Genomic DNA, 16,196 nt, shown 5'->3' with positions numbered 1-16,196 from the left:
TGCAATTAATAATGTACAATAACATGTAGCCAATACCCCAGTAGTAATGTTTTAACAACACTTTCAAATCATTTACCTGTTTTGCTTCTTTTTTTGTGTGTATTTACCTAGTTGTATTTCATGGGACGGAAGCTATGCTCGTTGTGACCCATTTTCGTATCTCTCCACGTCCAATTTAGTTTTGAACTCGTGTATAGTTCTGGCATTTACTGTTTCACTGTTCAGCCCATTCCAGACATCGATCACTCTGTACGGGAAACTGTTCTTTTTCAGGTCTCTTTGTAAAAGTCTTTAATTTCTTTGCATGTCCTCTTGTTTCTCTTTTATCCCATTTTAATAGGTCATCTCTTTCATAATTCTGAAAATGGTAAACAAGTCGCCTCTTGCATTTCTCTGCTCTAATGTTGACAGCTGTAATTTTTCCAATCTTTGTTCATATGTCAAATTTGATAGTGTGGGTGCCTTCTTTGTTGCTGCTCTTTGGATTCTTTCTAATTTCCTTGTGTTTTTCTTTGTGCTAGGTGCCCACATTGATATAACATATTCTAATTTCGGTCCTATCAATGTAACAATTCATTTCTTAACCCCTTCACTCCAGGCCAAAATCTCACGGGCAGCATTAGCTGCCAGACATGCAATGTTGTATCATAATACATTATAAAAAATAAAGTTACCACTGTATTTAGCTCGTTCTCTTTCACCCGTGAATTTTGATAAGCATAGAAAATATGATGAAGCCAGTTTACAGAGTATGGGGGTCACGCAGGTACAACTACAATTAATATAATCAAGACGCCGACATCGGCATCCTCGCGTACCCACTTGCTCCTCATGACGTCTACGTAGGCGTCATCGTATCAAAGGGGTTAACCATCTGTGTGTGTGTTTGTGTTTACTTTGACTTTAAAGTCAGTAATTTTATTAATTTTCTTTCAGTGTCAGAAGATGTTCTTAGTCCAGATGAAGAAGGTATCTGTACAGGCAAGTACTTTACAGAGAATGGTTTGGTGGGACTTGTAGAACATGCAGCCAGTTCCTTCCTACAGGTATGAACTATGATCCAAATTTTTTATGTATATATTTATTTATTTATTTACTTAAATAGTAATATAATTGATTAACATAATGATTTGGTACATATTGACAATTGGTTAGTTTTGTAGACTTAATTGTTATTATATTTTTCCTTGGTAACTTACATTGATTATATAATATTCTTTATTGTCTCATTTCTATTGCATTATTTTCCACTTTATTACCCACACCAGGCTGGCATGTACGAGTGCATCAATGAAGTATATAAAATACTTATTCCTATAGCTGAGAAAAATAGAGATTGGAAAAAACTCATCAATATTCATACAAAACTTCATGAAGCCTTTGCTAAAATTGATGGTTTGGAAGGGAAGAGAGTATTTGGGACATACTTCAGAGTTGCCTTCTTTGGATCCAAATTTGGAGATTTGGATGGAGAAGAGTTCATTTACAAGGAACCCACATTGACCAAACTACCAGAGATTTCCCATAGGCTTGAGGTTTGTTAAATATTAGTTATGAGAATCGATACATACATTTTTTTCTCCATTTGCAGCATCTCTCCCATGTAGGGGGTAATAGCTAAACCATCAGTGGAGGGTGTATCCAGCTCCATAACCAAATGACACGGAGTAGACTTAGTTTCCCTGTTTCAAAATTTACATGGGAAATCTAGAAAAAGAGTTAAAGTTCAGAGTGACATTTTGAATAGTGCATAAGGTGACATTAACATTTAGGGCCAAGTGATAAAGGGAATGAAAGGTGGGATGGAAAGGTATATAAGTGAGAAGAAAATTGTATGAAGATTATGTAGGTGAAGAGAATCAAGAGGCTAGGTTCAACAAATAAGTAATTTGAGAATTAAGTAGAGGGGACAAATGAAAGAAGTCCCAACCCAATTGGGACAAACTAGAAATTCCGGTGTGAAAATCTGAGTGAGAAACAAAGCAATAATAGTGGTGATGTAGTAGCAAGTTGTGATAAATGTATGGACCTGTCTATTGTTCCAAGTCTCATGCAGAACCACAGCCCCCAGGTAAAGAGTAGAGACTCTGTACTCTGCTGGCCAGAAGGTTTGTCAGTCATTTCTTGTCATCATTATTTATATTATTTCAGCCATCCATGAATTTAAGAAACATCCAATATAAAATGGAAGGGCAAAACCCTACGGGGGGGGATCTGGTCCTCATTTGTGATACCCACATGACCATCAGCCCACACATCAAAGATCTGACAGTGAAAATTAAAACACACACACGCTTCTGAACAGAGAAACAGTAAATGCCAGAACTATACACGATTTTAAGAACAAACTGGATGTGGAGAGATATGAAAACGGGTCACTACAAGCATAGCTCTCATCCCATAAAATACAACTAGGTAAATACTCAAAAGGGAATATATTGCAATAACACAAGAGATGTCAATTAAGGATGAGAGGGCTTTAAGAAGTTGGAAGAAATTAAGAAAGACAACACGTCTGAAGGATGTGAAGAAAAACAGTTTTGTGTATAGCTGCATAAATACCTGGAAGAGCTTAGAAGGTGATATAGCCCAAGCTCTAACAATACATGAATACAAATATAAATATGATAATTGGAAATCAAGGATATAGATTAAGTTGGAACTGTACATAGATTTAGGCTAGGTATCAAAAAGTTGGTGAGTAGGAGACAGGACCCAATGAGTGTTGCTTCTTTTCCTTTGTACTACAATTTGGTAAATAAATGCACACACAAGACTGGAATATGTGTCAGTGATATGATTTCCACACAGATTGAAGGATATAAGCAAGATTAAGAGAATACAAAGGGCAGCAACCAAACTGGTCCCAAACCTGGTAGATAAACCATATGAGGAAAAAGCACTGAGTCCGCCAACTTTGAAAGATCGAAGATAAAAAGGTGTTATGATGACAGTATTCAGGTCACTAAAAGGGATAGATTACATTGAGAGAAGAAATCTTGTGTTTAAGGATAGGAGGGCTTTAAGAGGTCATGGGAACAAATTAGAAAGACCACATGTCTAAAGGATGTAAAGAAATACAATTTTCCATATAAATGCATAAATATTTGGAATAGCTTAGGTGATATGGTCCAAGTGCAAACAATACATGAATTCAAATTTGATTGTGATAATTGTAAGTCAAGGATATAGATTAAGTTGGAACTGCACATGAATTTAGGGCTAGGTATGATAAATTGGAGAGTAGGAGACAGGGTAGAAAGGGAGTTGGGAGGTAGGGTGGATGAAAGAGGATTGGGTTGGTTTGGACACATGGAAAGAATGAGTGAAGAAAGACTAGTAAAAGAGGTGTGGAAGGCAGATGTTGAAGGAGTGAACTTGAGGGGACGACCTAGGATGAGAAGGATAGATGGGGTAAAAGGGGCTTTGGGGAAGAGGGGAATGTCTGTTGAGGAAGTACGGGAGAGGACAGAAGACAGGGGTGAATGAAGAATTGTTGTATATAGATGATGATGTGATACTTGTTTCTCATTCTACTTACTCTATCCAATGTTGTGACCCCTACCATACTTCTAAGACATTTCACTTCAAACACATTTAAACTTCTTTCTGCCTCTCTTAAATTACAAGTATCTGCCCCATACAGTGTCATTGACATAAACACCCCTTCATATAATCTCCCGTTTGCATCCATTCCCAAATGCCTATTTCTCATGACACTTTTTAATCCCCCAAGGCATTTACTTGTTTCTCTCAATTTTACAATTTACCTTCATTCCTCCCTTTCCTGCCACATGCAGCCACAAATACCTAAAACTATCCACTTCTTCAAGCCTCTCTCCTATAAGACTTGCTTCCAATTCTCTGCCATCCTTTCCCCTTGCACATCTTATCACCTTACTTTTACCCACATCCTTCAACTTTCTCCTATTGTATACCTTCCCAAATTCCATCACTAACTGCCTTAACCCTACCACAAGTGGAGTGTCATCATCAAACAACAACTGGCTCATCTCCCACTTTTCTCCATTTTCTTTAATCATCTTCAGTCCCTTGTTCATTACCCTCACATTTACCTCCCACATCACCCCGTCCATTTATATATTAAACAGCCATGGCAATATGACACATCCCTGATGTGGCCCAACCTTTACCTCAAACCATTCATTCTCTCCATTCCCAACCCTTACACAGACTCTACTACTCTTGTAAAAACTCTTGACTGCCCTTAACAGCTTTCCCCCAATCCCATGTATCTGCAGTACCTACCCCATCATAAGCCTTCTACAAATCCATAAAGGCTCAAAAAACATCATTACCTTTTGCTAAAGCTTTCTCACATATCTGTCTTACCCCAAAAATCTGATCCATGCAACCCCTACCTTTCCCAAACCCACTGCTCTTCATCAATTACCCCCTCTGTTCCCCACCTAATCCTCTCGGTTAAAACCCTCCCAAAAGCCTTCCCAACTATACTCAACAAACTGATCTTTCTAAAACTACTACAATCACTTTTTATCACCTTTTCCTTTGTAAAGCGGAACTATACAAGTACTCTTCCAGTCCTTCAGTACTCTACCCCCCTTAGATACACATTATACAACCTCACTAGCCAATCCACCATTATTGTGCCTCCCTTTTTCAGACACTCTGCTTGATACCCATCTAACCCAGTTACCTTACCTGCTCTAATCATTTTCAAGATTTCTTGTACCTCATCTTTCTTAATTATCATCCATTTTCCTCTCCCATCATGATCATTTTCATAGCACCTCCCACTGCTGCCACTAATCCCTCCCTGTCCTCCACATTCAACAGGTCTCTAAAATAATCTACCCATCTTTCTCCTACAAAGGATTACAAAGGAGACCTTTTGGTCCATAACTAGGTCAGATGCAAAAAAATTATAATAATGATAAATAAATAAACAAACAAATGAAAAATTATAACAGCTTAAATAATAACAAGAAAGAAACAGGAAAGTAGTAAATAATAATAAATTGACAAATAATAACAGGAAAGAAACAGGAAAGTAGTAAATAATAATAAATTGACAAATAATAACAGGAAAGAAACAGGAAAGTAGTACATACATACATATACCAAGGCTTTTTCCCCCTTTCAAGGGAGGTAGCCAAAAAGGGAAAGGCATAAAAACACTCCCATCCATTTCATCCCTAAATACACTCCACACCCCTCCCACCCTCCCTCTCATCTGAGCACCTCCTGGATTTAGTAAATAATAATAAATTGACAAATAAATCATGATAAATGAAAGTCGAGCAAATAATAATAAACAGACAAATAATAACAAAAAATTAATATAAGATAAATGGCAGACATTACAGCATCTTGCTTAGGTGTTTATCTGAATGAATCTTAAAGCTTTGAACTGAACTACATTATACTGCCTCTGCAGGAAATTCATTCCATTCATTAACTACACAGTTGGCAAAGTTGTTTCTACCCACTTCCAAATTAAATATATTTCCTGACAGTTTAAGACCATTATTTCTTGTCTGATTCTTATTCAGTGTGAAAATGTTGTCACTTTTGATATCAGCCCCCTTTAGAATCTTAAAAACCTGTATCAAATCACCTCTAAGTCTACACATTTTTAGGGAAAACAGATTCATATATTATAATTGGTTTTCTTATGATTTATTTTTGATATTTGGAATCAGTTTTGTGGCTCACCGTTGTACTTTTTCTAATCTGTCACTTCACTACGGGACTTAAATCTCGCGGGCAGCAGCCAATGCCAGCCATACGACATGTCATAATAATACTCGCATCATAAAATATAGTCACTGCTTATATCGATCGTTCTCTCTTTCACCCGCGAATTTTGAAAACCACAGAGAATGGGATTCAGGGCACATTTGGGAGAATGTAAAAACACAGGGGCGACTACAATGAATATAATCAAGACGCCAATATGGCAGCGTCGCGAATCCACTTGCTCCTCATGACGCCTACGTAGGCGGCACCGTATGGAAGGGGTTAATGAGATTTAGTTACCATACAGAAACAGCATATTCCAAATGTGGATGAACTAACGATTTATATAGCTTGTTAATGAGAGATGGACTTTTGAAGTCAAAAGATCACACAATCAGTCCTAGAATCTTATTTGCTTTCTCAGAGGCTGAAATACACTGATTAGATGATTTGAGATCATTACTGATAATTATTCCAAGATCTTTTTCACTATCCACTTTTGTTAATGAATTTCCAAATAACTTGTAATTGTACTTACTGTTATTTGCATAACTTTGCATTTACTGTATCTGTATATCAAGCCCTCTGTCTGTTGTCAACATACCAGGCCGACGACTTGGCGTTGAAGTCACCACCCATGATCAGGTTGGGGATTGAGGCTAGTTGGCTAAATTGAGGCCTGAAGGTGTTTGGAACTGTGGGGGATGATTGGGGGGGAATGTACATGTTAACTATTGTCAGTGTTGATTTGTTGCCTGAGCGGATTCGAATGGATTGGATTTCTGTAGTGTTATCTGTGGTAGGGAGGAGAATTTTGGTTGTGGCACTTGTGTCCACAAAACAGATAGAGTGGTGGATCAGGGTGATGAGTCCACCGCCATTGCCATCGGTCTGGTCTTGTCTGATGGTGGTGTAATTATGAAATGATGGTGTTTTGTGTGAGTGTCTTAGTTTTGTTTCTTGTATGATTGCAATGTGTATGTTGTGTTGTTTAAGAAAGTGTTCGAGTTCATGTTTTTTTGTGTTAATACTGTCAATGTTGTGTTGTAATATGTTGATGTTGTGTGTTCTGTATGTGTTGTATACGAGGTCCATTCAAAAAGTATCCGACCTTGGTCCACAAAGAAAAGATTTGTGTACAATTCAAAACTTTTATTCAATCACCTTCAAAGTACTCCCTTTGGGAGTGCACACACTTCTCCCAGCGGTGCTGCCACTGCTGGTAACATCTCTGGAATGCCGAAATTGGAATGTTTTAGAGCTCTGCCGTCGTTTTTCTCATAATTTCCTCTCTCGACTCAAAGCGCTTCCCTTTAAGGGTTGTTTTCAGTTTAGGGAAGAGCCAGAAGTCACAAGGTGCCACGTCTAGAGAGTAGGGAGGGTGCCGAACAAGTGGAGTATTGTTTTTGGCCAGGTAAGCTTGGATCAGGTGGGCAGAATGAGCAGGTGCATTGTCATGGTTGCGCGCATCCCACATTTGCGGTTGTTTTCGTCGCACAGCATCGCGAAGGTGTCACATAACTTCCAGATAATACTCCTTATTAATTGTTTGTCCTGCTGGTGCATATTCATGATGCACAATACCACTGGAGTAAAAATAAACATGTCAGCATTACCTTGACATTGCTCCAAACCTGTCGTGCTTTTTTTGGTCTTGGTTATTGTTGTTGTTGTCGTTCCCTAGACTGTCTGTCCGAGCAGTCCCGTCTCCCCAAGGAATGCCACAGCCAAAACTGGGTTTTCCCACAAATCCTTTATAGAGTGTATGTTGTGTTGTTTGCGTGCATGATTGTGTATAATGCAGTCTTCCATTATGTGTTGTATGGTATGGGGTGAAGTGTTACATCCTGGGCAGCTGTTCACAATGTGGTCATCCAGCCTCTTCTGGTAGCTTAGAAGTGCTGGGTGGTGGCCGCACCACAGTCTGGTCAGGTGGACTCTGTCCTTTCGTGGGAGAGAGGATTCAGAAGGGTGGATATCAGGGGGTCTGGCATGCAGCAGTGTGTTGTTTTTCAGTGTGTTAATGGAGCAGTGAATGATATGATTATGAATATGTTTTTGGAGGCTGGTATTTGGTGGTTGTGGAGGAAGAGAAGAGAGTATCTGTGTGTGATACAGGTCTTTGGGTGTTGTTTTAATATTTCTTGGTGTGTGTGGGTGTTCTGCTATGTAGTGTAGCGGGTGTGATGTGTTTGTGGTGGCTGCGGCAAGTGTTTGTGTGCCTCTCATGTCGAGGTGGTCCTTGACTTTGAGGACTTTTGTTTCATGGTGTAAATGGTCTGTAGGTGTTGTATTTGTGCAGCCTGTAATTGTTTTGAGGGCTTTGTTTTGTATGATTTGAAGGGTGTTGTGGTGTGTCTCACTGAGATTAGGAGCCCATGCAGGACTCACATAATTCATCACTGAGTGTATGCATTGTTTGTATATTGTCGTATTAGTTTCTTTGTTTTGTCCAAATGTTGTTCCAGTGATTGACTTAAGTGCGTTAAGTCTAGGTGTGCATTTGCTTTTTATGTTTGTGATGTGTTGTTTGAAAGACATGGATGTATCGTATGTTACACCAAGAATTTTCGGTGTGTTTGTGTGTGGTATTAGAGTGTTGTTGATGTAGAGATGAGGTATGTATTTGTGTTCTTTTGTCCAGTTGGTGAGAAGTGTTGCTGTAGATTTGGTTGGAGCTATTTTGAGTCTGTTTGTGATGAACCATGTGTTGAGTGTATCAAGGTATGGCTGGATTATTTCTGCAGCTTTGTCTGTGTTATGATGTGTGCATGTGATTGTTATGTCATCTGCGTAGGAAGAGATTTGTATTTCTGAGGTGTCTGGTGTGGGTAAGTCATGCATGTATAGATTAAAGAGCGTGGGGGATAGAACAGAGCCCTGTGGTACTCCATTCTTTATGTTTCTGATGTGTGATGATTGGCCATTATATGACACGTAAGCATTCCTACCTGCCAGGTAATTGGCCAGCCATCTTTTGGTGTTATTGTGCATGTCTGTGTTATATATTTTATTTGTTAGGTTGTGGCGTGGGATAGCATCAAAAGCTTTACTAATGTCTAATGTTATAAGAAGTGTTCTGTGGTGGGGCCTATCTGAATTGATGCCATCTAAAATTCTTTGTGTGAGGTTTATCAGAAGAGTGTTTGTGGAGTGTAGTGGCCTAAAACCGTGTTGTGAGTCAGCCAGGGGAATATGTGGTGTGACAAGTTTAAGTATTAGGCATTCAATGACTTTAGAGGGGGTGCAGAGAAGTGTGATTGGGCGGTACGATGTTGGGATTGTTGAGTCTTTGTTCGGTTTTGGAATGGTGACTTTTTTTCCATGCTTCCAGATGTCGGGTATAATGTTGTGTGAATAGCTGTAGTTTGCAATGTTTGTGAGTGCATGTATACCTTGTGGTCCAATGTGTTTTAGGTGGATGTTACTTATGTTATCAGGGCCACAGGCAGATGAGTGCTTGAGATTATGTATTATGTGTTTTGTCTGAATGTCTATGAAGGGTGTATAGTCTGAGTCCGTGGGAAAGTCTTTCTTACATCGAATAGTGCGTCGGTCGTCAGGGTGAGAAGTGAGATGGCTTGTCTGTGCAAAATGATTTATGAGTGTGTTTGCTTGTTGTCTGTTTGAGGGTAGATTGTCTGTTGTTGTGATTATTGCTGCGTGAGAGCGTGTTGTGTTACTGTTGGATAGTGTAATGCTGTTGAGTGTTTTGTACAATTTGCTGGTGTTTGTTTTGTGATCAAGTGTATTGATAAAGTTTTGCCAATTTTGTGTTTTTTGTTCGTGTATTTTATTGGCAATCACAGTGTTTAGTGTTTGTATTTGGTCTGCTATGTTTTGAGGGATAGGTGTAGGGGTATTGTGTTTAAGTGTGTCTCGTTGTCTGATGAGGCCTTGGATTTCTGGTGTGAAGTTGGGGTTGTGTGATTTTCTGTTGCCTCTAGGGATGTATCTCTTGTCTGCGTTTTGTATGATTGTATTAAAAGCGTGCACAGCATTGTTTATGTTTGTGATTGGTGTACTGTTAAGTGTTTCAAAATGTTGTTCTGTCTCTTCAGTAAAAGCTTCCCAGTTAGCCCTCTTGTAATTGTTGTATGTGTGTCTGTGTCCAACTGGGGTGCATCTCGTTTTGGTGGTGATGATGATTGGGGAGCAGAAGGTGATATCAGGAGAAGAGGGAGTGTATGGGGCTTGGTGTGGGATATGTGTATGATTATGTGTGTTGTTCATGATAGTCAATGAGTCAAAATGCGTCTGTATATCAAGCTCTCTGTCTGTGTCAGGGTTGTCGACATACCAGGCAGACGACTTGGCGTTGAAGTCACTACCCATGATCAGGTTGGGGATTGAGGCTAGTTGGCTAAATTGAGGCCTGAAGGTGTTTGGAACTGTGGGGGATGATTGGGGGGGAATGTACATGTTAACTATTGTCAGTGTTGATTTGTTGCCTGAGCGGATTCGAATGGATTGGATTTCTGTAGTGTTATCTGTGGTAGGGAGGAGAATTTTGGTTGTGGCACTTGTGTCCACAAAACAGATAGAGTGGTGGATCAGGGTGATGAGTCCACCGCCATTGCCGTCGGTCTGGTCTTGTCTGATGGTGGTGTAATTATGAAATGATGGTGTTTTGTGTGAGTGTCTTAGTTTTGTTTCTTGTATGATTGCAATGTGTATGTTGTGTTGTTTAAGAAAGTGTTCGAGTTCATGTTTTTTTGTGTTAATACTGTCAATGTTGTGTTGTAATATGTTGATGTTGTGTGTTCTGTATGTGTTGTATGTTGCCGTTTGGGGTTGAGGTTGGGGTGTTAATGGGGAAGGTACAGGATCTGGATTAGAGGGGGTGAAAGGAGAGATTGGGGACAAAGGAAGGGGAGTACTGATTGGGGATAAGGGCAAAGGGAAATTGGGAGTGGGTAAGGGTGCTGGCTGTGGTTGGGAAGGTGGGAGTGGGGTTACTGGAGGGCAGGTAGAACATGTCCAAGTGTTTGTGTCAGCAAGTGTTGTACAAGTGAGGTGGGCCCAGTTTTTGCACATATTCCACTGAACTGAGCCCTTTGTCTCTCTGCTCAAGGTACAGTAATGGGTTTAGAGCATGTTGGGCATGTGTATTTTGTGGTGGGCCCAGGATTGCTCTCTACATCTCCGGCTAAAAGTAGAAGAAGAGGGGTGATCGCCGGAAAATCACCCCTCGATGCCGAAAAAACGTAACATTGCATGTTGAGAAAAAGGATTGTGGTACTCCCCAAGGCAGTCGTAGCTCCTCTTGGGGATCGGTGCCACCTGCGTAGAGCCGGTGGCCAGGGCTGGTTGCCGCCGTTTGGCCCCCAACTCTTGGGGTTGGGGGGTGGTCCCACGATGTAGACGCTGCGGCTCCAGGACCTTGGTGTTGTCTGATGCTTCCATTGTGATGACTGAAATTTTGTTTCCGGGTCGTATCCATACACCCATGTCTCATCACCAGTGATGATGGTCTTCATGAAGTCAGAATCACTGTTAGCACAGTCAAGCAGGTCTTGTGCAATTTCCAGGCGAAGTTGTTTCTGCTGTTGCACCAGCAACTTTGGAACAAATTTTGCAGACACTCATCACATGGCCAAATCTTTAGTTAAAATTGTATGAACTGGTCCTGTGCTTATTCCTACTTCTCCGACAATCTCATTGATGGTTATACGACGGTCATCCTCCACTATTCGACGAACATTCGCAATGAATTCTTCGTTTCTGTTGGTGGATGGCCTGCCAGACCGTGGCTTGCTCTCAACTGAGGTTTGTCCTTGCTTGAAGCAGTTATACCACTCCTTTATCTGTGTTATTCCCATGGCTTCATCGTCAAAGGCTTGCTGAATCTTCAGGATAGTTTGCACTTGCGTATCACCAAGCTTGTGGCAGAACTTAATGCAATAGCGCTGCTCGATGCGCTCCGACATGTTGCGTAAGGACGATAATCCAACGAGTACGTACTGGATGACTGCACTCTAGCCTTAACAGGTGGGAACTGGCACGCACTACAGCTTTTAAAATTTCCACGCATGCGCAGTAAGGGTGCCGTCAACTGCCACAAAGATGGATTCCTGAATGGTAAATTATTTTTCCTTTTATGGACCAAGGTCGGATACTTTTTGAATGGACCTCATATTGCCGTTTGGGGTTGAGGTTGTGGTGTTAATGGGGAAGGTATAGGATCTGGGTTAGAGGGGGGGAAAGGAGAGATTGGTGACAAAGGAAGGAGAGTACTGATTGGGGATAAAGGCAAAGGGAAATTGGGAGTGGGTAAGGGTATTGGCTGTGGTTGGGGAGGTGGGAGTGGGGTTACTGGAGGGCAGGTAGAACATGTCCAAGTGTTTGTGTATTGGTTTGTGTCAGCAAGTGTTGTACAAGTGAGGTGGGCCCAGTTTTTGCACATATTGCAGTTTGACTCATTGACTATCATGAACAACACACATAATCATACACATATCCCACACCAAGCCCTCTACACTCCCTACTCTCCTGATATCACCTTTTGCTCCCCCTGCCTAACCCCAACAACATCATGGAGAGTGGTCGGAACCCTTGGTTCTGACCACCTTCCAATCATCATCACCACCAAAACAAGATGCACCCCAGTTGGCCACAGACACACATACACCAATTACAAGAGAGCTAACTGGGAAGCTTTTACTGAAGAGACAGAACAACATTTTGAAACACTTAACAGTACACCAATCACAAACATAAACAATGCTGTGCACACTTTTAATACAATCATACAAAATGCAAACAAGAGATACATCCCTAGAGGCAACAGAAAATCACACAACCCCAACTTCACACCAGAAATCCAAGGCCTCATTAGACAACGAAACACACTTAAACACAATACCCCCACACCTATCCCTCAAAACATAGCAGACCAAATACAAACACTAAACACTGTGATTGCCAATAAAATACACGAACAAAAAACACAAATTGGCAAAACTTTATCAATACACTTGATCACAAAACAAACACCAGCAAATTGTACAAAACACTCAACAGCATTACACTATCCAACAGTAACACAACACGCTCTCACGCAGCAATAATCACAACAACAGACAATCTACCCTCAAACAGACAACAAGCAAACATACTCATAAATCATTTTGCACAGACAAGCCATCTCACTTCTCACCCTGACGACCGAAGCACTATTCGACGTAAGAAAGACTTTCCCACAGACTCAGACTATACACCCTTCATAGACATTCAGACAAAACACATAATACATAATTTCAAGCACTCATCTGCCTGTGGCCCTGATAACATAAGCAACATCCACCTAAAACACATTGGACCACAAGGTATACATGAACTCACAAACATTGCAAACTACAGCTATTCACACAACACTATACCCGACATCTGGAAGCATGGTAAAATAATCACCATTCCAAAACCGAACAAAGACCCAACAATCCCAACACCGCACCCTCCAATCACACTTCATTGAACGCCTAATACTTAAACTTGTCACACCACATATTCCCCTTGCTGACTCACAACACGGTTTTAGGCCACTACACTCCACAAACACTCTTCTGATAAACCTCACACAAAGAATTTTAGATGGCATCAATTCAGATAGGCCCCACCACAGAACACTTCTTATAACATTAGACATTAGTAAAGCTTTTGATGCTATCCCATGCCACAACCTAACAAATAAAATATATAACACAGACATGCACAATAACACCAAAAGATGGCTGGCCAATTATCTGGCAGGTAGGAATGCTTACGTGTCATATAATGGCCAATCATTGCGCATGAGAAACATTAAGAATGGAGTACCACAGGGCTCTGTTCTATCCCCCACGCTCTTTAATCTATACATGCATGACTTATCCACACCAGACACCTCAGAAATACAAATCTCTTCCTACGCAGACGACATAACAATCACATGCACACATCGTAACACAGACAAAGCTGCAGAAATAATCCAGCCATACCTTGATACACTCAACACATGGTTCATCACAAACAGACTCAAAATAGCTCCAACCAAATCTACAGCAACACTTCTCACCAACTGGACAAAAGAACACAAATACATACTTCATCTCTACATCAACAACACATAAACACACCGAAAATTCTTGGTGTAACATACGATACATCCATGTCTTTCAAAACAACACATCACAAACATAAAAAAAACAAATGCACACCTAGACTTAACGCACTTAAGTCAATCACTGGAACAACATTTGGACAAAACAAAGAAACTAATACGACAATATACAAACAATGCATACACTCAGTGATGAATTATGCGAGTCCTGCATGGGCTCCTAATCTCAGTGAGACACACCACAACACCCTTCAAATCATACAAAACAGAGCCCTAAAAACAATTACAGGCTGCACAAAAACAACACCTACAGACCATTTACACCATGAAACAAAAGTCCTCAAAGTCAAGGACCACCTCGACATGAGAGGCACACAAACACTTGCCGCAGCCACCACAAACACATCACACCCGCTACACTACATAGCAGAACACCCACACACACCAAGAAACATTAAAACAACACCCAAAGACCTGTATCACACACAGATACTCTCTTCTCTTCCTCCACAACCACCAAATATCAGCCTCCAAAAACATATTCATAATCATATCACTCACCGCTCCATTAACACACTGAAAAACAACACACTGCTGCATGCCAGACCCCCTGATATCCACCCTTCTGAATCCTCTCTCCCACGAAAAGACAGAGTCCACCTGACCAGACTGTGGTGCGGCCACCACCCAGCACTTCTAAGCTACCAGAAGAGGCTGGATGACCACATTGTAAACAGCTGTCCAGGATGTAACACTTCACCCCATACCATACAACACATAATGGAAGACTGCATTATACACAATCATGCATGCAAACAACACAACATACACTCTATAAAGGATTTGTGGGAAAAACCAGTTTTGGCTATGGCATTCCTTGGAGAGACAGGACTGCTCGGACAGACAGTCTAGGGAATGACAACAACAACAACAACTTTGCATTTACTTGTGTTAAATTTCATTAGCCACTTTTCAGACCATTGCTGTAATTTATCTAAATCTTCTTGAATATCTAATTGGTTTAACCACTTCCATACGGTGACGCCTACGTAGGTGTCATGAGGAGCAAGTGGGTACGCGATGATGCCGACATCGGCGTCTTGATTATATTTATTGTAGTTGTACCTACGTAACCTCCATTCTCTCTAAACTGGCTTCATCATATTTTCTATGGTTATCAAAATTCACAGGTGAAAGAGAATGAACGATTGAAGACTGACTTTATTTTTTATAATGCGATTATTATGACACAACATCACACGTCGGGCAGGTAATGCTGCCAGACGTGCGATGTGCTCTGGAGTGAAGAGTTTAAGTGACCATTTGCCATTCTGCACAGTTTCGTATCAAGTGATCATTTGCCATTACCGCCTCTTCTTCTGTTAACATCTGTCCATCTGTGCCTTTTACATTTTCTTGTCTGTTTGGCTCACTTCCCCTTCCTCTCATAACTTCTTCCAAAACACTTTTTATTACTTTCAAAATTGTCTGTCATTTTACATCTCTCCTTTTTGACTTCTATATCTTATATTTTGTTTCTCTTCTGTTTTCTTTGTCTCATAATTTTTCTGTAAATGCTTGCATCTTCACTTCATCATCCCACCACCCACTACCCTTCCTTCTATTCCCTCCCATCCTCCTTGTTCCACATGCCATCTTTGCATGCCTTGTCACTACCTCCATGAAACACCCCAATCCTCTTCCTGCTCCTCTTCCTTCTCATTTGAAAATTTTACTCAAAGCACCTCTCTACCTTTGGCCCTTTTCCTCTTTCTCCACCCAGGGCCCCGACATGGGTAAGTGCCGCCCCCCCACACACCACCACTATCACCACATTCCACATCTGATGGTCACTAGCATGACTCACATGTAACATTCATCCACAAAACAACGTTTATACACACATCATTCATACACACAACTCTTGATACATAAATCATGCATTAAAAGTACATATGGGGGAATTTGCTTTACCTCCTTTTCACCTATCCTCCACTCTCAACTTACCTTCCAAAAATATATATATATAATATTCCCCCATTCTCCTTTCAGAACATGGACATCCAGATCTCTTCCTACTCTTCTTTTTGATACCATTACATAATCCATTACTGCCTTATCAATCACCCTTCCATCCACCACCCTCTCCAATTTGTACTTATTCTTGACTATTTTCTTAAACACTGTATTAGCTATGATACATACATACATATACCAAAGCTTTTTCCCCCTTACAAGGGAGGTAGCCAAAAAGGAAAAGGCATAAAATCATTCCCACCCATTCCATCCCTGAATACACTTCACACCCCTCCACCCTCCCTCTTATCTTAGCACCTCCTGGATGACAGGTCATCCCTGCACCTTGTCCACTGCC

General features: G+C 40.7%; 1 protein-coding gene across 10 annotated transcripts in view; it reads left to right on the top strand.

The window, feature by feature from the left end:
- Window positions 1-16,196, top strand: part of Zir (dedicator of cytokinesis) — a 661,124-nt gene that overhangs the window by 533,750 nt on the left and 111,178 nt on the right. For all 10 annotated transcript variants that reach the window (XR_012967574.1, XR_012967573.1, XR_012967577.1 and 7 more), the window contains 2 exons: window positions 937-1,046; window positions 1,269-1,535. Coding sequence is in view for 2 of the 10 variants with exons in the window: in XM_076207846.1 (XP_076063961.1) it covers window positions 937-1,046; window positions 1,269-1,535 (377 nt within the window). In the remaining 8 variants the exon portion in view is untranslated. The remainder of the gene's footprint in view (window positions 1-936; window positions 1,047-1,268; window positions 1,536-16,196) is intronic.

Source organism: Oratosquilla oratoria, chromosome 24 (assembly GCF_046742065.1).
Source record: "Oratosquilla oratoria isolate Oo_2021 chromosome 24, ASM4674206v1, whole genome shotgun sequence".
NCBI lineage: Eukaryota > Metazoa > Arthropoda > Malacostraca > Stomatopoda > Squillidae > Oratosquilla > Oratosquilla oratoria.
The sequence above is the reverse complement of the archived record's forward strand: the minus strand, read 5'-3'. Positions and strand labels throughout refer to the sequence as shown.